The 23400-nt window shown below is 45.8% G+C and overlaps 2 protein-coding genes across 2 annotated transcripts in view; one reads left to right on the forward strand and one right to left on the reverse strand.

The window, feature by feature from the left end:
* The window catches only part of LOC308175580 (sodium- and chloride-dependent neutral and basic amino acid transporter B(0+)-like), a gene marked incomplete at both ends in the record, with an annotated part of 16517 nt that extends 1012 nt beyond the window's left edge, over positions 1 to 15505 (forward strand). The window contains 14 exons of the mRNA XM_080551220.1: positions 881 to 1052; positions 1616 to 1747; positions 6034 to 6165; positions 7505 to 7607; positions 8465 to 8597; positions 9794 to 9934; positions 10116 to 10251; positions 10757 to 10849; positions 11127 to 11252; positions 12716 to 12834; positions 13052 to 13151; positions 13732 to 13841; positions 14931 to 15098; positions 15350 to 15505. Of these exons, the coding sequence (XP_080407346.1) occupies positions 881 to 1052; positions 1616 to 1747; positions 6034 to 6165; positions 7505 to 7607; positions 8465 to 8597; positions 9794 to 9934; positions 10116 to 10251; positions 10757 to 10849; positions 11127 to 11252; positions 12716 to 12834; positions 13052 to 13151; positions 13732 to 13841; positions 14931 to 15098; positions 15350 to 15505 (1821 nt within the window). The remainder of the gene's footprint in view (positions 1 to 880; positions 1053 to 1615; positions 1748 to 6033; positions 6166 to 7504; positions 7608 to 8464; positions 8598 to 9793; positions 9935 to 10115; positions 10252 to 10756; positions 10850 to 11126; positions 11253 to 12715; positions 12835 to 13051; positions 13152 to 13731; positions 13842 to 14930; positions 15099 to 15349) is intronic.
* Positions 15506 to 18604: 3099 nt separating this feature from the next.
* On the reverse strand, positions 18605 to 22488 carry LOC308175581 (uncharacterized protein; the record flags this gene model as incomplete). Its single annotated transcript, XM_080551221.1, has 3 exons — positions 18605 to 18618; positions 19284 to 19756; positions 22112 to 22488. The coding sequence occupies 3 exons, from the start codon at positions 22486 to 22488 to the stop codon at positions 18605 to 18607; spliced, it is 864 nt and encodes a 287-aa protein (XP_080407347.1).
* Positions 22489 to 23400: the final 912 nt, after the last annotated feature.

Consider the following 23400-nt stretch of genomic DNA (forward strand, 5'->3'; position numbering starts at 1 on the left):
ATAAAAACCCAAGAAAGCCACTGGCTTATTTCAATTGGGGTCCTTGCTGTCTGTTCACATGTCTCTGTCTTACAAGGAGTGAGGAAAATAAAGTTAACAACTTAGTATATACGGTAGGCTAGTTAGACCAATCAAATACTTGTAGTGTTTTTACTGATATCGATTCAGTTCATATAAAATAGTTATTAAAACGGGTTATTCCGTTATCCAATCGTTAATGGAATTAATCAAATTGAATTGGCTACATTCACTTATTGTACATGATGTAGCCTATGATGATTCCATACATTTGACATTTACACAATAAGAACATCAAGGGAATTGTCTTCATCGTTAAAAAGCTCACTAACATCAGGGCCCAGTTGTTCAAAGCTTTTAATCTGGATCAGGACGATCCTGATTCTCTTTCTGCTATCCAGGGTCAGATGGAAAAAAGAATCGGGTTCATTCTGATCCAGATTAAAAGTTCTGAACATCTGGGCCCTGGTCTGGTCTGGTGTCCCTAACATAGATTCTGAGGGGTTTTCCCACGTCGGCTTCAGACAATAAATAATTTACATTTTGCAGAGGCGGTCTCTGAGCCTAACTAGGGTTGGGGTTGGGGTTAGACTGGGGTCTCTGTGTGTGTTTGCACATGACAGGCATTTCTATTTATTTATTTTTTCAAAGTCTGTTTTTTGGTGCTAACAGTGAAGGCTATTTTCTTTTGGTATAAAGAAGAACATAACCTTATCTAATCTGGGTAAAAATGAAGATTAAATGAAAAAACATGCTGGTATGCTCTTTGGGTTTTGGGAGAATGTCTGTGGAGAGATGGTGCTTTATGCATCCCTGATATTATTATAAAGTCTGTGTGTGTGTGTGTGTGTCTTTGTTGCAGGTTTATAAGGATGACTGTGAGCCGCGGGACCCCCCTGTTGCCCCCGGTGATGAGAACGCTGACCGGGAAAACTGGACCAACAAGAGAGAATACATGCTGTCTATGATTGGCTACGCTGTCGGCCTCGGCAACGTGTGGAGGTTTCCTTATCTGGCGTACAAGAATGGAGGGGGTGAGCGATGACCAACTGTCATCTGATCCTTCCACTGTGGGATTGATCGTAATGCACAATGCTTCAGACAGATACGTGAATTGTGCCTTATTAGTATACTAATTGCAAGATACTGCTAATTGTGAATAATCTTATTTGTATGCCTTATTGTCTCGTTTAGTGCAATGTCAGGAATCGAAGCCTAATCATTTTTACTCTCTTACTTTCCACTTGTGTAAGCCGGTGACGTACCAACAAACCCCCCCCCCCCCCCCCCACCAACAAACACCCCCCCCCCCCCCCCAGGAGACTTTATAATAATATCAGGGATGCATAAAGCACCAACTCTCTCTCTCCCACTCTCTCTCTCTCCCTCTCCCCCCTCTCTCTCTCTATCTCTGTCCCTGTCCCCCCCCTCTCTCTCTCTCTCTCTGTCCCTGTCCCTGTCCCTGTCCCCCCCTCTCTCTCTCGCTCTCTCTCTCTCTCCCTCTCCACCCCTCTCTCTCTCTGTCTCTGTCCCCCCCCTCTCTGTGTCCCCCCCCCCCCCTCTGTCTTTCTCTCTCTCTCTCTCTCTCTCTCTCTAGGTGCCTTCCTCATCCCCTATGTCATCATGTTGGCTGTAGTTGGCATCCCCCTCTTCTTCCTGGAAACCGCCTTCGGTCAGTTCTGCAGCCAAGGCCCCATCAACGTGTGGAGGGCGGTGCCGATACTGCAGGGTAAGCCTGTCACTTCTTCTTCTGTGGAAAAAAATCCACGAAAACAAAAGGTGCGTTTAAAAGTTATTGACTTTAGAGAGAGACTTCAGACTTCACGGAGCTGGACTAATAGTTAACTAGTTAACTATATAACCTAGACCCTGTCTAGTAAATCAAAGTGTCAATTACCCAGTTCAGAGGCCCACGACAGAGCTCTCCAGGTAGAAGTTTCCAGATGTACCCTTCCTTCTCCCTACAGATTACCCATCTCTCCATTGGGGTGAAGGACATTTACATTTCTGGCATCTAGCAGACACCTTATTCCAAAGCGACTTACAATCGATACATTTGACTAAGCAAGCGAACCATCAATCCACCAGTCGTAGCAGGAAGAGTAATCTAGCTCAGGCCAGGGGCCATTGGCAGTCGTCATGATAGAAGTTTTCAAATAAATAAATAAATGTATAGACACTGGAGAAACAGTACAAGGGGAGAAGTAGAAATCTTAGGAGACACAGTATAGGGGGAAGCAGGTGTCTCAGGAGACACAGTACAGATGTCTCGGACACAGTACAGGGGGGTAGTAGATGTCTCAGGAGACACAGTACTGGGGGGTAGTAGATGTCTCAGGAGACACAGTGCTGGGGGGGTAGTAGCTGTCTCAGGAGACACCGTGCTGGGGGGTAGTAGATGTCTCAGGAGACACAGTACAGGGGGGTAGTAGATGTCTCAGGAGACACAGTGCTGGGGGTTAGTAGATGTCTCAGGAGGGACAGTACAGGGGGGTAGTAGATGTCTCAGGAGACACAGTACAGTTTAGTAGATGTCTCAGGAGAAACAGTACAGATGTCTCGGACACAGTACAGGGGGGTAGTAGATGTCTCAGGAGAAACAGTACAGGGGGGTAGTAGATGTCTCAGGAGGGACAGTACAGGGGGGTAGTAGATGTCTCAGGAGACACAGTGCTGGGGGGTAGTAGATGTCTCAGGAGACACAGTACAGGGGGGTAGTAGATGTCTCAAGAGACACAGTGCTGGGGGGGTAATAGATGTCTCAGGAGACACAGTGCTGGGGGGTAGTAGATGTCTCAGGAAACACAGTACAGGGGGGTAGTAGATGTCTCAAGAGACACAGTGCTGGGGGGTAGTAGATGTCTCAGGAGACACAGTGCTGGGGGGTAGTAGATGTCTCAGGAGACACAGTGCTGGGGGGTAGTAGATGTCTCAGGAGACACAGTGCTGGGGGGGTAGTAGATGTCTCAGGAGACACAGTGCTGGGGGGTAGTAGATGTCTCAGGAGACACAGTGCTGGGGGGTAGTAGATGTCTCAGGAGACACAGTGCTGGGGGGTAGTAGATGTCTCAGGAGACACAGTGCTGGGGGGTAGTAGATGTCTCAGGAGACACAGTGCTGGGGGGTAGTAGATGTCTCAGGAGACACAGTGCTGGGGGGGTAGTAGATGTCTCAGGAGACACAGTGCTGGGGGGTAGTAGATGTCTCAGGAAACACAGTGCTGGGGGGGTAGTAGATGTCTCAGGAGACACAGTGCTGGGGGGGTAGTAGATGTCTCAGGAGACACAGTGCTGGGCGGTAGTAGATGTCTCAGGAGACACAGTACAGTTTAGTAGATGTCTCAGGAGACACAGTGCTGGGGGGTAGTAGATGTCTCAGGAGACACAGTGCTGGGGGGTAGTAGATGTCTCAGGAGACACAGTGCTGGGGGGTAGTAGATGTCTCAGGAGGAGCAGATTCCATGCAGCACGGATGGACCCTTCTCCCTACAGATTACCAATCTCTCCATTTGGGTGAAGTTAACGTGCCTCTTATCTGGTATCGGTGTTTAGGAAGGGTCCGGTCCGCTGGTTTGCTGGGGGAGGGTCTCGGCATGCTTTATGGACCACCAACACAGCTACTGAGAATTTATAGTGCACTTCCCCTATTGACTTTTTGGTAAGATGTTGACATGGGGTCCCTAATGGTTGGTAAAAAAAGAACTGTCTCTAAAAGAACTGTACATTCATCTGGATTGTTTTATTATTTGTATACGGTACATGTGAGGTCATCGGTTGTCTTTGGGTGTGCTTCAGTGGTCTTTACGGGGTGTCATAAAACGCTCTCGATGTGTTTTTCATGTCAGTGAATGTAAATGTGTTAAAGCTCGTTGTTTTTTCCAGTACTACCAGTCAGTGGTGGACTCAGGCTGTTTGAAGGGCAGGGGGGGGCGAAAAGAAAAAAAAGGGCACCTACTGCACAACATGGGACCCCATCAGTGCACATTGTCAAGTTTAGACCATTGGAAGGGCAGCCAATAGGGCACATCCTCTAATTTTGCCACTCAAAGGGGCGCTTTAGTGCAACGTTTTTCAACTGTGGGGGCACATGGTCAGGTTTAGACCATTGGAGGGGCACCGATAGGGCACGTCCTCTCATTTTCGCCACACAAAAGGGCATTTTTGCCACTCAAAAGGGCACTTAAGACAGACGTTTTTCAACCGTGGGGGCACCAGGAGGGGCGGTCGCCCCCCCCTGCCCCCCCCCCCCCTTGAGTCCGCCAGTGCTACCAGTACTGCTTTCATGTTTAGTTGAGTTAAAGCTCTGTGTTTTCCAGTACTACCAGTTTAGTTGACATGCCAGCGCACGCATCACTCCTTCACTGGAATTGTCCAATGGAGCTTTAGTATTCAATACTGTTTCAATACACCTCACACGTCATAGAGCCTGGAGAGTGAGGGATTGTGGGTAAATGTTTGAGTCATGAATTAGCTTTTGATTCTGTATAAGAGAAAATATCGTATATGTAAAGTATATTATATAATAATAAAATATATATTATTAGAGATAAATATCTCTGGTATAATACTCCATGCCTGCAGTATTTTTTGGTTTGAAGAAATCTTTTTATTGTTTATTTAACACAGGATAGTGTACCTACTTATTCAATCTTGCCTTTTAAATGTCCATCTTAGTTGTTGCTTTATCTTCTTTGCTCTTTGTGAAGTGCATTGGGTCACATTTTGTGAGAAATACACAAATAATATATACAATAATGTATGCTATACAGATAACATTTTATTTGATTTGATTTGACTATCCTGTGTTCTTGGGCATGGCTCTCTTAGGTTAGAGATTTTTAAAAACTTTGTCAGTGGGACTTAACAGATAAAAACCTAAGAAACTAAGGGGGTGTTCTCACTAGAACATTTTGCTTCACTTGAAACGGAGTTTAGGATAAAGTTCGCTTTGCTCTGCGTCGTTTGGAGCCGTGAGAACGCGCATTCGAAGTCGCTCCCGCAGCAAAGAACCCTCGGATGCTCCGCTTGAAAAGGGTGTTTTCGCTTCGGTTAGGAACGACGCATCCATCACTTTGCTTCGCCTCGCTTTTGGTGAGAACGCTGCTCGAGGCAGTCCATAGGAAAACAACAGCGCATGCGGGTTGATCTGGATAAGAGCTGGACAATGGGCAATTAAAAAAAATTCTGACCAATCAACTACCACGTCTGTTGCTTCGATTGCGTATGTTACTTCGTTTACATGAAGGGCTGTAAGAACGCAAATCAGAGAAATAATTTATGCAACAATGTTGCGAAGTCATCCACTTGCTCCGGGTCTCGATTCGGACTTTCATGTGAGAACATGACCTAATGTGTTACATAACAGGAAGTAACAGGAAGTTTTTCTACAAACATCCCTTGTCATTAAAGTGGTATTGGTGTCAGGGTTGGTTAGATTTCAATCCAATTCGGTTTACTTAGGAATTGATCCAAAACCCCAATTCATGACTTGGAAAATGAAATGGTTATTTTCTTAACAGGAATTTCAATAGATCTCCTGTACTGAATGAAGTAAAAATGCCTCTTATCTTGTATTGGCATGTACAAAACAACCTTAACCCTCTCCTCTCTCCTCCTTCCTCTCCTCTCTTACACCCCCCACTCTCCTCTCTCCTCTCTTCCCTCTCTTCTCCCCTCCTCCCCTCTCTTCTCTCCTCTCCTCTCTTACTCTCCTCTCTCCTCTCTTCCCTCTCTCCTCCCCTCCTCCCCTCTCCTCTCTCCTCTCCTCTCTTACGCCCCTCACTCTCCTCTCTCCTCTCTTCCCTCCTCTCCTCTCTTACTCTCCTCTCTTCCCTCTCTCCTCCCTCCTCCCTCTGTCCTCCCCTCCTCTCTTCCCTCCCTCTCCCCTCCTCCCCTATCTCCTCCCCTCCTCTCTTCCCTCCTTCTCCCCTCCCTCCTCTCCTCTCTCCTCCCTCCCCTCCTCCCCTCTTCCCTCCCTCCCTCCCCTCCTCCCTCCCCTCCCCTCTTACCTCCCCAGGTGTGGGGATGGCCATGGTGTTGGTGAGCACGTTGGTGGCCATCTACTACAACGTGATCATCGCCTACAGCCTGTACTACATGTTCGCCTCCTTCCAATCGCCTCTGCCGTGGAGCCAAGGCATCGACTGCAGTAAAACTCAATTCGTTGTTGTTGTTAATATTATTATAATTAGTGTTATTGTTGTTATTATTATTATTGTTATTATTATTTACTGTTTTAACTGTGGTTTGTCATGTGTTTTGTGAGTGTAATCTACATTTACATTTACATTTTTGGCATTTAGCAGACGCCTTATTCCAAAGCGACTTACAATCAATACATTTGACTAAGCAAGTGAATCATCAATCCACCAGTCGTAGCAGGAAGAGTAATCTAGCTCAGGCCCGGGGCCATTGGCAGTCTCAGTGATAGAAGGAACAATTATTTTTTTCTTTTCTTTTTGAATATATAGACACTGGAGAAACAGAGAAACAGTACAAGGGGGGCAGTAGAAGCCATAGGGGACACAGTAAAGGGGAAAAGCGGGTGTCTCAGGAGACGCAGTGCTGGGGGGTAGTGGATGTCTCAGGAGGAGCAGTTAAGGTGTAATCTGAAGAGATGGAGGTCTTCAGTCTCCGACGGAAGATGGGTAGTGACTCTGCAGTTCTGACAGCCGTGGGAAGCTCATTCCACCAGCGTGGAGCCAGTGTAGTGAAGAGACGTGATCGTAATCTAATAGCCTATTATTTGCTGGGACGTTCAGATGCACAGGACTGGATGAGCCAGTCTGGAAAGGAATGATCTGAATTGCATTTTAAAGCCTTCCCCCCCCCACACACTCCACCCCCGCAAGCGTGCTACAGCGACGGTATAATGTTACTGCTGTTGTACCATTACTGAATACTAATCTGTAGGCGACCTGGAAGTTTTTAAATCTCGGGGTGGACTTTCCCATTATCACAAAGATAAAGATAATAATAGAAATGAAAAGAAAAATGTCTCCCTCCACTGAAGGAGGAGGTCCTCCTTTAACCCGTTAACACCGCACCGCTGGCCGAGAGAAGGAGGAGGACACAAGCCATGTTTACTTTAGAAACCACAACTGTAAAGATCCAATCTCAAGTGCTCCCCCAGTCACACACATTCTCTCTCTCTCTCTCTCTCTCTCTCTCTCTCTCTCTCTCTCTCTCTCTCTCTCTCTCTCTCTCTCTCTCTCTCTCTCCCCCTCTCTCTTTCACCCTCTCTCTCTTTCTCTCTCTCGCTTTCTCTCTCTCTCTCTCTCCCTCTCTCTTTCACCCTCTCTCTCTTTCTCTCTCTCGCTTTCTCTCTTGCTCTCTCTCTCTCCCACTCTCTTTCTCTCCCTCTCTCTCTTTCTCTCTCACCCCCTCTCTCTCCCTCTTTCCCCCTCTCTCTTTCTCTCTCCCTCCCTCCCTCCCTCTCTCTCTCCCCCCCCCCTCTCTCTCTCTCTCTGCCCACTCTTCTTCTGCAGATTCTAACACGACTGCTTTCAACGGGAGTTCCTCAAACACCAACTGGACTCTGGGAGGGAATGACACCTGCTCCGTAGAGAGCCCCAGTGAACAGTACTGGAAGTGGGTACAACACACACACACGCACACGCACACACACACGCACACATGCGCGCACACACACACACACACACACACACACACACACGCACACACACACACACACACACACACACACACACACACACTGAAGTACTCCAGTAGTCTGAAAATGTGTAGTGGTCTATAAGGTGGTCTCACTCTCTCTCTCTCTCTCTCCCCCCTCTCTCGCTCTCTCTCTCCCCCCCCCTCTCTCTCTCTCTGACCCTGCCCCCCCCTCTTTGTCTCTCTCTCTCTCTCTCTCTCTGTCCCTCTCTGTCCCTCATGTCTGTGTCCCCCCCCCCCTCCTCTCTCCCTCTCTCTCCCTGTTCCATCCTCTCTCTCTCTCTCCCCCCCTCTCTCTCCCTCTCTCTGTCCTTGTCCCCCCCCCTCTCTGTCTCGGTCTCTCTCTGTCCCTCTCTCCCCCCCATCTCTGTGTCCCCCCCCCTCCTCTCTCTCTCTCTGTCCCTCTCTCCCCCTCATGTCTGTGTCCCCCCCCCTCCTCTCTCTCCCTCTCTCTCCCTGTCCCATCCTCTCTCTCTCTCTCCCCTACTCTCTCTCCCTCTCTCTGTCCTTGTCCCCCCCCATCTCTGTCTCGGTCTCTCTCTGTCCCTCTCTCCCCCTCATGTCTGTGTCCCCCCCCCTCCTCTCTCTCCCTCTCTCTCCCTGTCCCATCCTCTCTCTCTCTCTCCCCCCCTCTCTCTCCCTCTCTCTGTCCTTGTCCCCCCCCCTCTCTGTCTCGGTCTCTCTCTGTCCCTCTCTCCCCCCCCTCTCTCTCCCTGTCCCATCCTCTCTCTCTCCCTCTCTCTCCCTGTCCCATCCCCTCTCCCCCCCCCCCCCAGCCTTGTGGTGCTGCAGCGCTCCAGTGGTCTGGATGAGACCGGCCCGGTGGTCTGGCACCTGGCCCTCTGTCTGCTGCTGGGCTGGATCCTCATCGCCGCCGCGCTCTACAAGGGCATCAAGTCCTCTGGCAAAGTGAGTGAGTGTGTGTGTGTGTGTGAGTGTGTGTGTGTGTGTGTGTGTGTGTGTGTGTGAGTGTGTGTGTGTGTGTGTCTGTGTGTGTGTGTGTGTGTGAGAGTGTCTGTGTGTGTCTGTGTGTGTGTGTGTGAGAGTGTGTGTCTGTGTGTGTGTGTCTGTGTGACTGTCCCTAGCCACCCTCCCCCTCCTCTCCGCACCACATTTCATTTCCCCTACGAGTACGATTCAAGATTCAAAAAGCTGTGTGTGGTGTGTGTGTGTGTGTGTGTGTGTGTGTGTGTGTACGATTCAAGATTCAAAAAGCTTTGTATCACATAATGATGGAACATTGTCTTACGTTAGGGGGGGGGACAAACAAGATAAAAACATACATGGCTCTGTTCTGTTTGCCCCATTCCCTTGTAAAGCGACTTTGGGTTTGTGAACGGCGCTATATAAATGTAAATTATTATTATTACCCATGAAAGACTCACATAAAATTACATTAAAACACAAACAGTTCCATGAATACATATGAACAGGCGTGTGAAGATCTGTAAGCTGCATTAGAAAGTAGTGACACTCTGTTTGGCCTTGTTTACAATGGATAATGCAGTGGGTGTGTGTGTGTGTGTGTGTGTGTGTGTGTGTGTGTGTCTGGCTTTGTGTGTCTGTCTGCGTGTCTGTCTGTGCATGTGTGTGTGTGCGTGTACGCGTGTGTCTCTCTCTCTTACTCCTTCCAGTCTTTCTCTCTTAGTCCTGCTAGTTTCTCTCTCTTACTCCTGCTAGTCTCTCTCTCTTACTCCTGCTAGTCTCTCTCTCTTACTCCTGCCAGTCTCTCTCTCTCTTACTCCTGCCAGTCTCTCTCTCTTACTCCTGCCAGTCTCTCTCTCTTACTCCTGCCAGTCTCTCTCTCTTACTCCTGCCAGTCTCTCTCTCTTACTCCTGCCAGTCTCTCTCTCTTACTCCTGCCAGTCTCTCTCTCTTACTCCTGCCAGTCTCTCTCTCTTACTCCTGCCAGTCTCTCTCTCTTACTCCTGCCAGTCTCTCTCTCTTACTCCTGCCAGTCTCTCTCTCTTACTCCTGCCAGTCTCTCTCTCTTACTCCTGCCAGTCTCTCTCTCTTACTCCTGCTAGTCTCTCTCCAGGTGGTGTCTCTCTCTCTTACTCCTGCTAGTCTCTCTCTCTCTTACTTCTGCTAGTCTCTCTCCCCAGGTGGTGTACTTCACGGCCACCTTCCCCTACGTGGTGCTGTTCATCCTGCTGATCCGGGGGGTGACACTAGAGGGCGCCAAAGACGGGATAGAGTTCTACATCGGCTCCAAGTCCAACCTCACCAAACTGGCTGAGGCAGAAGTGAGTCAGGGCCTCACCTCTCACCTTTAACCTTTAACCTCTGTCACAACCACATCCTGCCTCCCTGCAACTAGGGAATACATATCCTAACTAATGTGGTGTGTGTGGTGTTGTGTGTGCCTGTGTGTGTGTGTGTGTGTGTGTGTGTGTGTGTGTGTGTGTGTCTGTGTGTGTCTGTCAGGTCTGGAAGGACGCCGCAACGCAAATCTTCTATTCGCTCTCCATCGCGTGGGGCGGAGTCACGGCCCTGGCGTCCTACAACAAGTTCCACAACAACGTGTTCCAGGACGCGCTGACAGTCTGCATCACCAACTGTGGTAACTATGGTTACTACGTAGAACCAGCTAAAGAGGCCCAGTGGGTCCCAGTGTCAGAATCCTGAGGGTTCAGATGATTAGGGGCCAACACCTTTCCAGTCCAGTTTGTTGATCAAAGTAATAAAATAATTGTCAGGTCATATAGCTGACCACTAAAACCACTAAAAAAGCAAAAGGTGACTACTTGAACTGAAGAATCTAAAATCTAAAACCTATTCTGGTTTGTTTAACACTTTTTTTGTTTACTACATTATTCCACATGTGTTCTTTCATGGTTTCGAGGTCTTCAGCATGATTCTACAACATAGACAATAATATATAAATAAAGAAAAAACATTGAATGAGAAGGTGTGTCCAAACCCTGGAGTGGTACTGTCATGTCCTGACCTCCTCCATGTCTCTCCCAGTGTGTTAGCAGTATATAACATGTCCTCCTCCATGTCTCTCCCAGTGTGTTTGCACTGCAGTATACTGTATAACATGTCCTCCTCCATCTCTCTCCCAGCCACCAGTGTGTTTGCCGGCTTCGCCATCTTCTCCATCCTGGGTCACATGGCTTTCGTCTATAAGAAGCCTGTGTCAGAGGTCGCCCAAGCAGGTCAGCAGCCCCGCCTGGATGGAATTACCCCCCTTGTGTGTTCTCTTTGTGTGTGTGTGTGTGTGTTTTATACTTGTATAAAACTACTTGTATTGTGTATTTCTCTGTTTGTGTGTGATCACCCTGGATTAATACCACTGGTAAAAAAAGAAAAAAAGCCAAACCACCCCTCTCGTGTGTGTGTGTGCGCGTGTTTGTGTGTATTGTGTTAACTCCCAGTCTCTCCCTGTGTGTGTGTGTGTGTGTGTGTGTGTGTGTGTGTGTGTGTGCCTGGTAGGTTTTGGGCTGGCGTTCATTGCGTACCCAGACGCCCTCTCTAAGCTGCCCGTCTCTCCTCTCTGGTCCATCCTGTTCTTCTTCATGCTCCTCACCCTCGGCCTGGACTCCCAGTTTGCAGGGATAGGTGAGGCTGACGTTTTTATGTTGTTTTATTTATTTAACCTTTATTTAACCAAGGCAGGCTCCAACACCTCCTCCACTTACATACAGTCACAGCATCAGTTAAAAGTTAAAAGGACAGCGTCACACATCCACATAAACATTAAGCACAACAAAAGCACACTAAAATAATAAAAAATTAGCATACATACAGTATGCAAATTTGGACAGACACAGGAAGTCATCAGGCATGCATGGGACAGTAAGCAGCCAACAGGGAAGGCTGGAGCAGACACCCATCTCTTCAGGCTACACCTTAACACTAGGACAGCCGTTACAGTTAATATTAGTCTGATAGACCCTCTTTAGAATGGAAATCTGCTACTTATACACAAAGATCACTCGAGGGTGCTTCTTGTAAATTAGCCTGCCTCCTACACAGAAAAAATAGCTGCAAAATAGCTTTATACTAGTTTATCCTGATGTGATTTTGAAAACGCAAGGATACTGGGTGGTAGAGCGCACATATCTAGGAAAAGTCTTGAAAGGAGGGGCCTGAAATTTGATCTAGTGCAAAGGTATACTTTTTATTTTTACTCACAGGGTCACCGTGACCCCGCCATGGCTGTTCTAGTGTTAATTGTCCCTCCTAAGACCTCTTCATCCCCTCTACCTCTGTGTACAGTGTCTCTTCTGTAAATGTAAAAATATATATGCTATTCTAGCATTATGACTGCCAATGGCCACTGGCCCTAGCATAGATGACTTGTTCTTGTGATGACTGATGGATAGATGATTCACTTACTTTGACAAATGTATTTGTTGTAAGACGCTTTGGATAAAGGCGTCTGCTAAATGCCAAAAATGTTAAAGTATCGTAAAATCTGGCTGTCTGTGACTCCTTCTTCACAGAGAGAGGAGAGTCTGCAATATTTTGGCTTAACTAGCGAGTGTGTCATAGATTTTCAACAACGTTGACATTTTATTAGAATATAAATATAATATATTTTCAGAATAAAAGTCTTGTTCCCGCTTTCACCAGCTCGTGAGCTTAGAATTATAAGGTTCTATCTCCGTTTAGAATGATAAGGTTCTATCTCCGTTTAGGGTAGTTCAGAGATATTGAGCGTCACAGCTTTTACATTCCATTATGTTTTGTGAAATGGAACCTTTGTATTTTATTAATTACTAACAAAAAAATGTCAACACTTTAAACATAACACAGGCATTAATAAACACCTAATGGGTCAGATTATGTAAAAAAAAAATCAATTTTTACAAAAATGATAAGGTTCTAAGGTCACGAGCTGCTGTCACATTTCATCCTGTCAGCCCACCTCTTGGGAGTCAAACACACACCTGCTGTAGCAGACATGCTTGCGTCTACTCTCCTATCCAGAGCCCCATCATAATTTAACACGCTTTAACAGCACACAGCAACTTTTTTTATTTTATTATTTATTTTATTTATTGCGATCTCGTCCTCAGAGGTGATTTCCACCTGCCTGCAGGACGCCTTCCCCAAAACCTTCCAATCAAAACGCTCCCTCATCTCCGTGGCAACCTGTGTCGTCCTCTTCCTGCTCGGCCTGCCCTGTGTCACTCAGGTAGGCGCCCCTTAGATATGCATGTCAGCTCCTCTGCTGTTGCTGTCGGCCATTTTGTCAACATTTACCTTGTTAGGCTGCTCAACTTTCTCTCCCTGTCTCTCTCTCTCTGTCTGTCTCTCCCTCTCTCTGGCTCTCTCTCTCTCTCTGTCTGTCTCTCTCTCTGTCTCTCTCTCTGTCTGTCTGTCTGTCTGTCTCTCTCTCTCTCTCTCTCTAGGCAGGGATATACTGGGTGACTCTGATGGACGAGTTCTGTACTGGGTGGGTTCTGTTGATCGCTGCTTTCCTGGAACTTATTGGCCTCTGCTACATATATGGTAAGTGTGTGTGTGTTTTTTGTGTTCAGCGAGAAAAGTCCAGTCTGCCTTGGGCTTGAACAAGTGCACTGAAGTCTGGTTGAATGTCTGAGGTGGAGATGTGAAGGACAGCTGACAGGTGATCATCAGTGAGATGGATTTGTTGATCACTGAGAATGTTTGTTCACATGTGTAGGTAGATCCAAAGAGAACTAGCATCCTCTGAGCATGCCTCCTCATGTGTGGAAAGTTCTCCTCTTTGAGAGAAGAGTAAAAGTCCAGCAGTGATACTGACTTAAAGTGCTCTGCCAGTAGTGTATCAGACTGCAGGTCAATGAGTTCGAGCTGAACGTCGCTGGGTGTATTATCCACACTGCAGGTTAAGGGAGAACAAATCATGTTAATTTCATTCTCAACTGTTTTGAAGTCTTGAAAACTCACCATGCAGAGCTCCTAACATGGATGAGTACCTGCAGATGTGTTTTTCTGACTTTTATTCAGAAACTTTTTTTTACGGACTTTTATTCTGAAACTTTTTTTTCAGACTTTTATTCTGAAACTTTTTTTTTCAGACTTTTATTCTGAAACTTTTTTTTTCCAGGTGGTAACAGGTACATTAAGGACATAGAGATGATGATAGGTACTCGGACCGCCTGGTTCTGGCTGTGGTGGAGAGCCTGCTGGTTCTTCATCTCTCCCACCGTCATCCTTGTGAGTCATATCTCTATCAATCTATCTCTCTCTCTAACCCTCTCTATCAATCTCTCTCTCTCTCTCTCTAACCCTCTCTATCAATCTATCTCTCTCTCTCTCTAACCCTCTCTATCAATCTATCTCTCTCTCTCTCTAACCCTCTATCAATCTATCTCTCTCTCTCTAACCCTCTATCATCTCTCTCTCTCTCTAACCCTCTATCAATCTATCTCTCTCTCCAATCCTCTCTATCAATCTATCTCTCTCTCTCTAACCCTCTCTATCTCTCTCTATCAATCTATCTCTCTCTCTCTCTAACCCTCTATCAATCTATCTCTCTCTCTCTAACCCTCTATCAATCTATCTCTCTCTCTCTCTCTCTCTCTAACCCTCTATCAATCTATCTCTCTCTAACCCTCTCTATCAATCTATCTCTCTCTCTCTAACCCTCTCTATCTCTCTCTCTCTCTCTCTAACCCTCTCCATCAATCTATCTCTCTCTCTCTAACCCTCTCTATCTCTCCATCTACTGTACCATATCACTCTCTCTCTCTCTAACCCCCCCTCTCTCTCTCTCTCTCTCTCTCTCTCTCTCTCTCTCTCTCTCTCTAACCCCCTCTCTCTCTCTCTCTCTAACCCTCTTCTCTCCTCTCTCTCTCTCTAACCCTCTTGTTGTGGATATAATTGATTCTTAATAGATTTAGTAGAATTTACAAAGCGCAAAGAGCTTAAATCAATTGTCTCCAAAGAGGCCTTTTATTAAGCCAATGTTTACATGAGCACAGCAGCGAGAAGCAGGCAAGGAGCAAAAAGCCCCCAACAATGGTGGGACTCATATTTATAGAACTGTCCTTGGTCATGAGGTCACTATTCTTGGGAACCAATCATATTATACATATCCGTGATTACATAAGTTATCTTTAGTCAGAATTGTTCACTGCGCCACAGATCTTGGCTCATACCTTACAGGAAGGAAATGGGCCTTCCTCTCTCTCTCTCTCTCTCTCTCTCTCTCTCTCTCTCTCTCTCTCTCTCTCTCTCTCTCTCTCTCCCCAACCCTCTCTCTCTCTCTAACCCTCTCCCCCTCTCTCTGTGTGTATGCTGTAGGTGATCCTGGTGTGGTCCGTGGTGACCTACACCCCCCCCTCCTATGGCAACGTCCCGTTCCCCCCCTGGGGCGTGGCCCTGGGCTGGTGTATGACCGCCTTCTGCCTCAGCTGGATCCCCATCATGGCTGTGTACAAACTGGTCAGAGCAGAGGGGAACCCCTGGCAGGTGTGTGTGTGTGTGTGTGTGTGTTTTACAGGTGGTAACAGGTACATTAAAGACATAGAGATGATGGTGTGTGTGTGTGTGTGTGTGTGCGTGCGTGTGCGTGTGGTGCGTGTTTGGCAGAGACCAAAAGTAATGGGACGCCATATTAAGACGCATGTTGCTTCGGTCACAATATCAGTACATTATACATTAGAGATCTGTCATTTGAGGTGTGTCTTCATGTCCTCTGGCCTGTCTGTCTGTCTCTGCAGCGCCTCAAGACACTGTGCTCCCCTGCCGAGGACTGGCGCCCTTACCTGGAGGTCCACCGGGGGCAGCGTTACGCAGACAGACAAGCACACTACCGGGAGAACTCTGTGCACCTGCCAGATCCCAATGTTTACGTCATCTCCAACAAGATGTGTTGAGTGTGTGTGAGAGAAATATGTAATATTATAATATCATTTTTATACAGTTTTATATGTCAGTGTGTGAGAGTGGGAGAGAGTGAGTTTGGAGGTGCACGCTTAGTTGTTTTTATTTATTTTTTGTTATCTCTGATGTACTTTCATAGCAAACACTTTTAGCTGATTTTAGGATTATTTATGACCAATGAACACTGGAATTCGGTTGTTAAGTCGTGACGTGTTTCCGGGTCCAACATTGGCTGAGGCGCTCTCTTCGAAATGCCGCAGTAATAGTAATAATTCATTATATTTGTATAGCGCTTTTCCGAGGCTCAAAGACAATATGGGAAAAACGGGAAAGTGCTGTGTCCCTTGTTGTATGAATAGATCCGAGTCTAAAAAACGATTGAACTGTCATTCTACCGCTTTAGTAGACTGGTACTCTGGTGCGGGGAATCTTTTATTTGGACCCGGAAATTGCTAAACGTCACGCGTGACGTCAGACTTAACAACCGAATAGAATCGGAGCACTGTACATTCTGCTGATTTAGAATGTCCCTTGGAGAGCACGGGGTTCGTTAGCCCCTTTGTTCCTGTTGCCACCATCCTGGTGATGATGATGATAATAATGATGATAATAGCCTCTTTCAGGCTTTTTACTCCAGTCTGATTGCAGCAGAGATGAGTGATTAATCATACTTTGCACTGTGAGCTTGTCTGTTTTAATATAATTAATGTTTTGATATTTTAATGATGAGTCTGTCATCTGGTGATGAATAGCATGGGTCCAGGCTTCCATGGCTCTTGAGAGTCTGTAAGTTTTACTGCAATAAAGGACTTTATTTATACCCCTCTGGTCTGTGTATTCTACCTCCGGCCCCCTCCCCCCCTCCTGCTCCACCTCGCACCCCCTCCCCCCCTCCACCTCGCACCCCCTCCCCCAGCCGCAGACACAGTCATTGCAGTAACCAAGAGACAGGTATTAAACATGCGTCTTTGAGCCCCGGACAAGCGCTACATAAATACAATGAATTATGATTTATTATTATTAGAGAGACAGACAGACAGAGAAAAACAAAGTTGTGTGAAACTGTCACACATGACAAAATGTTATTGCTATTATGAATACACTTTCTCACAGATCCAGTACAGTGGGCTGCCACATTGGAGATCATTCCATTGATCATTATGTATCTCAACACAGTCCTCATCCCCTCCGCCATTGTTTGGCTCATTGTTACTCCAGTACGCTGTGGTCAGAGGTGTGTCATCCACCCATTTCCAGGTCCCCTCTGTGTCTCTGTCAGTCAGACCAATCCAGGCCCTCTCTTTCAAATCAATGATAAAGTCCTGTTCCTCTCTGCTGTTGATGACCACCAGGTCTGCTCCTCTGTCTCTGCAGTCCTGTCTGCTCTCCTCCCAGGTTTCAGTCTCAGTGGAGAGGAAGTAGCAGCTGGAGCCAAACTTCCTCCATCCGTCTGCACAACAGGTTTTCTCACGAAGTTTCCTCTGAAGGTCGTCTCTCTCTTCAGTCAGGTTGTTGTAACTGGTCTGTAACTGGTCTCTCTCTTCAGTCAGAGCGTTGTTACTGGTCTGTAACTGGTCTCTGGTGGAGTATAAATAGACACTCAGACCAATGATCCCAGCCAGTAGGAGAACACACAGCAGCCCCAGACACACTGAAGCAGCTCTGAAGGGTCTCTTCTCTGAAGTCTCCGTACCTGACAGCTGATCACCTGCTACGGTCATTGGGGCAGCGTCCTCTGTCCCAGGGCTGGGGTCATGGAGTCCGAGGGTATCTGCACTGACGTAGATATCCACGATCCTCTCCTCCACCTCCCCTCTGTCGAACCTGACCTCCATGTCACGGTTGGCATAGATAACCTCGGCCATCTTTCCAATACTTTTTGTTCTAACTTTACTTTACAACTCTACTGTCTCTGTCTGTGTAGCCTGACTGACAACTGAATGTGACACTGTTGTTGCTGCCCTGAGTAGAAAAGGAAGTGTACAAAGATGTGGTTGGGGCCTGGTGGTCTGTGCTACGGTAGGTGTGATTCTTCTAGCATGGTGACTGCCGGGTCCTACCATAGATGTCTTCTTATGGTGACTGATACATAGATGATTCACTTACTTTAGACAAATGTACTTAATGTAAGTCGCTTTGGATAAAAGCGTCTGCTAAATGCCAAACATGTAGATGTAAATGTAATAGTGTTGGTCTCTTCACTCCTAAAGACACAGTCTGAGTGTTTCATTGCTGTCAACTTAAATGGAAACTATATGGTGCTTAGTTGATGAGTGCTCATGACGTCGATGTGGGCTAGGTAAAACACACACACACACACACACACCAAGCATGCCACATACACACACACACACACACACACACACACACACAAAGCATGCCACAGACACACACACACACACACCACACACACTACAGACACATGTGTGCCTGTCTGACAACTGCATGTGACACTGTTGTTGCTGCCCTCAGTAGAAAAGGAAGTGTACAAAGATGTGGTTGGGGGCCTGGTGGTCTGCGCTACGGTAGGTGTGATTCTTCTAGCATGGTGACTGCCGGGTCCTACCATAGATGTCTTCTTATGGTGACTGATACATAGATGATTCACTTACTTTAGACAAATGTACTTAATGTAAGTCGCTTTGGATAAAATTGCCAAAAATTTAAATATGAATGTAATAACATTGGTCTCGTCACTCTTAACAGGCGGTTTGATACTTTTATCTGGCAATACATATATACTGTATAGCATGAGAAAAATGATGGGTACATTTAGTAATTTCATCCGGAGGAAGTTCCCCAGATCTCATATTATATTATATTATATATATATATATATATATAATAGACCAGTGTACTCTACAGTAACCCATGAAAACTAGCCTCTAATTTTTTAAAGTGTGTTGGACCCGTCCCACCTTCATATAATAGCAGTGACACCCATAGATACAGTAGATCATTAAGTAAAAAGAGAACAACCTGAGGAAACTACAGTTTGCTTTGAAGGGTGGTGTTTATTAGCATGAGATTAGATTACAGACCAGAGATGTAAAATGGAGCTGATTGTAATCATTATGGGCCAGCCTAGAAGCCTAGATGCCACAAGCTGGGGGAAAGAGAAGAGAGGTCAACAGATTAAAATCAAGTTTCAAGTTTCAGGGGACCAGGGGGGTATTCCATTAACGTCTCTAAAGGAAAGTCCAGGCTTGTTTTTTTAAGTCTTGCGAGTCTTAACCAGTCACAAATCAACAAATTCTGGCACATGTTATCACACTCCACATTCTATCGGCTTGGTTACAAAGTAATTCAAGATGTATGAAAAGTAAAAGGTATTAAAATCTTAAAAAAGCAAATATCAAGCTATCATTTATGAACAAAAAGGAAAAATAACGAGACAGATTATAAATACCTTTTTTATGCTTTTTTTTTCAGACACCTAAACATTTACACACCTAATATTAGTATGAAATATATTAATTAATATATTTAAATTAAACTTTAAAACTACCACCACCACCTCAAACAAGCCACCATAAACAACACATTAGCATACAACCCAGATTGAAACATTATCATTTAAAAATGAATACACCTAATATTAACACTAGCGAAACCCTGCGCCCCGCCCCCCACAAGAGAGACAGAGAGAGAAACAAAGTTGTGTGAAACTGTCACACATGACAAAATGTTATTGTTATTATGAACACACTTTCTCACAGATACAGAACTGCATGCTGCCACATTGGCGATCATTCCATTGATTCGGTCTACTTCCATAATCATGTATCTCAACACAGTCCTCATCCGGATAATAACTGTTTGGCTCATTGGTATTCCAGTACGCTGTGGTCAGAGGTGTGTCATCCACCCATTTCCAGGTCCCCTCTGTGTCTCTGTCAGTCAGACCAATCCAGACCCTCTTTTTCAAATCAATGATAAAGTCCTGTTCCTCTCTGCTGTTGATGATCACCAGGTCTGCTCCTCTGTCTCTGCAGTCCTGTCTGCTCTCCTTCCAGGTTCTTCTAGTCTCAGTGGAGAGGAAGTAGCAGCTGCAGTCAAACCTCCTCCATCCGTCTACACAACAGGTTCTCTCACAAAGTTTCCTCTGAAGGTCGTCTCTCTCTTCAGTCAGGTTGTTGTACCTGGTCTGTAACTGGTCTCTCTCTTCAGTCAGGTTGTTGTACCTGGTCTGTAACTGGTCTCTCTCTTCAGTCAGAGCGTTGTTACTGGTCTGTAACTGGTCTCTGGTGGAGTATAAATGGACACTCAGACCAATGATCCCAGCCAGTAGGAGAACACACAGCAGCCCCAGACACACAGCAGCAGCTCTGAAGGGTCTCTTCTCTGAAGTCTCAGTACCTGACAGCTGATCACCTGCTACGGTCATTGGGGCAGCGTCCTCTGTCCCAGGGCTGGGGTCATGGAGTCCGAGGGTGTCTGCACTGACGTAGATATCCACGATCCTCTCCTCCACCTCCCCTCTGTCGAACCTGACCTTTTTATCCATGTCACAGTTGGCATAGATAACCTCAGACATCTTTCCAATACTTTTTGTTCTAACTTTACAACTCTACTGTCTCTGTCTGTGTAGCCTGGCTGACAACTGAATGTGACACTGTTGTTGCTGCCCTCAGTAGAAAAGGAAGTGTACAAAGATGTGGTTGGGGCCTGGTGGTCTGAGCTACGATAGGTGTGATTCTTCTAGCATGGTGACTGCCGGGTCCTAGACTGCCGAGTGTTTCATTGCTGTCAACTTAAATAGAAACTATATGGTGCTTAGTTGATAAGTGCTCATGACGTCGATGTGAGCTAGATAGGAGTACTCTAAAACACACACACACACACACACACCAAGCATGCCACACACACACACACACACCACAGACACATGTGTGCCTGACTGACAACTGAATGTGACACTGTTGTTGCTGCCCTGAGTAGAAAAGGAAGTGTACAAAGATGTGGTTGGGGCCTGGTGGTCTGTGCTACGGTAGGTGTGATTCTTCTAGCATGGTGACTGCCGGGTCCTACCATAGATGTCTTCTTATGGTGACTGATACATAGATGATTCACTTACTTTAATTAATTAATTTAATAATTAATAATAATTTTGTCACTTTAGACAAATGTACTTAATGTAAGTCACTTTGGATAAAATTGCCAAAAATTTAAATATGAATGTAATAACATTGGTCTCGTCACTCTTAACAGGCGGTTTGATACTTTTATCTGGCAATACATATATACTGTATAGCATGAGAAAAATGATGGGTACATTTAGTAATTTCATCCGGAGGAAGTTCCCCAGATCTCATATTATATTATATTATATATATATATATATATATAATAGACCAGTGTACTCTACAGTAACCCATGAAAACTAGCCTCTAATTTTTAAAAGTGTGTTGGACCCGTCCCACCTTCATATAATAGCAGTGACACCCATAGATACAGTAGATCATTAAGTAAAAAGAGAACAACCTGAGGAAACTACAGTTTGCTTTGAAGGGTGGTGTTTATTAGCATGAGATTAGATTACAGACCAGAGATGTAAGATGGAGCTGATTGTAATCATTATGGGCCAGCCTAGAAGCCTAGATGCCACAAGCTGGGGGAAAGAGAAGAGGTCAACAGATTAAAATCAAGTTTCAAGTTTCAGGGGACCAGGGGGGTATTCCATTAACGTCTCTAAAGGAAAGTCCAGGCTTGTGAGTCTTATCCAGTCACAAATCAACAAATTCTGGCACATGTTATCACACTCCACATTCTATCGGCTTGGTTACAAAGTAATTCAAGATGTATGAAAAGTAAAAGGTATTAAAATCTTAAAAAAGCAAATATCAAGCTATCATTTATGAACAAAAAGGAAAAATAACGAGACAGATTATAAATATCCTTTTTATGCTTTTTTTCCAGACACCTAAACATTTACACACCTAATATTAGTATGAAATATATTAATTAATATATTTAAATTAAACTTTAAAACTACCACCACCTCAAACAAGCCACCATAAACAACACATTAGCATACAGCCCAGATTGAAACATTATCATTTAAAAATGAATACACCTAATATTAACACTAGCGAAACCCTGCGCCCCACCCCCCACAAGAGAGACAGAGAGAGAAACAAAGTTGTGTGAAACTGTCACACATGACAAAATGTTATTGCTATTATGAACACACTTTCTCACAGATACAGAACTGCATGCTGGCACATTGGCGATCATTCCATAGATTAGGTTTACTTCCATAATCATGTACCAGTATCTCAACACAGTCCTCATCCGGATAATAACTGTTTGGCTGATTGGTATTCCAGTACGCTGTGGTCAGAGGTGTGTCATCCACCCATTTCCAGGTCCCCTCTGTGTCAGTCAGACCAATCCAGACCCTCTTATTCAAATCAATGATAAAGTCCTGTTCCTCTCTGCTGTTGATGATCACCAGATCTGCTTCTCTGTCTCTGCAGTCCTGTCTGCTCTCCTCCCAGGTTCTATACTCAGTGGAGAGGAAGTAGCAGCTGGAGCCAAACTTCCTCCATCCGTCTGCACAACGGGTTATCTCGCAAAGTTTCCTCTGAAGGTCGTCTCTCTCTTCAGTCAGGTTGTTGTACCTGGTCTGTAACTGGTTTCTCTCTTCAGTCAGGTTGTTGTACCTGGTCTGAAACTGGTCTCTGGTGGAGTCAGATTGGACACTCAGACCTATGATCCCAGCCAGTAGGAGAACACACAGCAGCCCCAGACACACTGCAGCAGCTCTGAAGGGTCTCTTCTCTGAGGTCTCAGGACCTGACAGCTGATCACTTGCTACGGTCATTGGGGCAGCGTCCTCTGTCCCAGGGCTGGGGTCATGGAGTCCGAGGGTATCTGCACTGACGTAGATATCCACGATCCTCTCCTCCACCTCCCCTCTGTCGAACCTGACCTTTTTATCCATGTCACGGTTGGCATAGATAACCTCAGACATCTTCTAATACTTTTTGTTCTAACTTTACTTTACAACTCTACTGTCTCTGTCTGTGTAGCCTGACTGACAACTGAATGTGACACTGTTGTTGCTGCCCTGAGTAGAAAAGGAAGTGTACAAAGAGGAAGTGGATAAAAGCGTCTGCTAAATGCCAAACATGTAGATGTAAATGTAATAGTGTTGGTCTCTTCACTCCTAAAGACACAGTCTGAGTGTTTCATTGCTGTCAACTTAAATGGAAACTATGTGGTGCTTAGTTGATAAGTGATCATGACGTCGATGTGGGCTAGGTAGGAGTACTCTAAAACACACAGACACACACACCAAGCATGCCACAGACACACACACACATACACACAGACACCACAGACACACACACACACACACACCAAGCATGCCACAGACACACACACACTCCACAGACACACACACACACACACACACACACACACGCACACACACACACACACACATACACAGACACCACAGACACACACACCAAGCATGACACAGACACACACACAGACACACACACATACACACACACACACACAAAGCATGCCACACACACACACACACACACACACACAGACACAGACACACAGACACACACACACACACACACACACACACACACACACCAAGCATGCCACAGACACACACACACACACCACAGACACACACACACACACACACACACACACACACACACACACACACCACAGACACATGTGTGCCTGACTGACAACTGCATGTGACACTGTTGTTGCTGCCCTGAGTAGAAAAGGAAGTGTACAAAGATGTGGTTGGGGCCTGGTGGTCTGTGCTACGGTAGGTGTGATTCTTCTAGCATGGTGACTGCCGGGTCCTACCATAGATGTCTTCTTATGACGACTGATACATAGATGATTC

This window comes from Nansenia antarctica, assembly GCF_963989245.1.
Source record: "Nansenia antarctica genome assembly, contig: SCAFFOLD_337, whole genome shotgun sequence".
NCBI lineage: Eukaryota > Metazoa > Chordata > Actinopteri > Argentiniformes > Microstomatidae > Nansenia > Nansenia antarctica.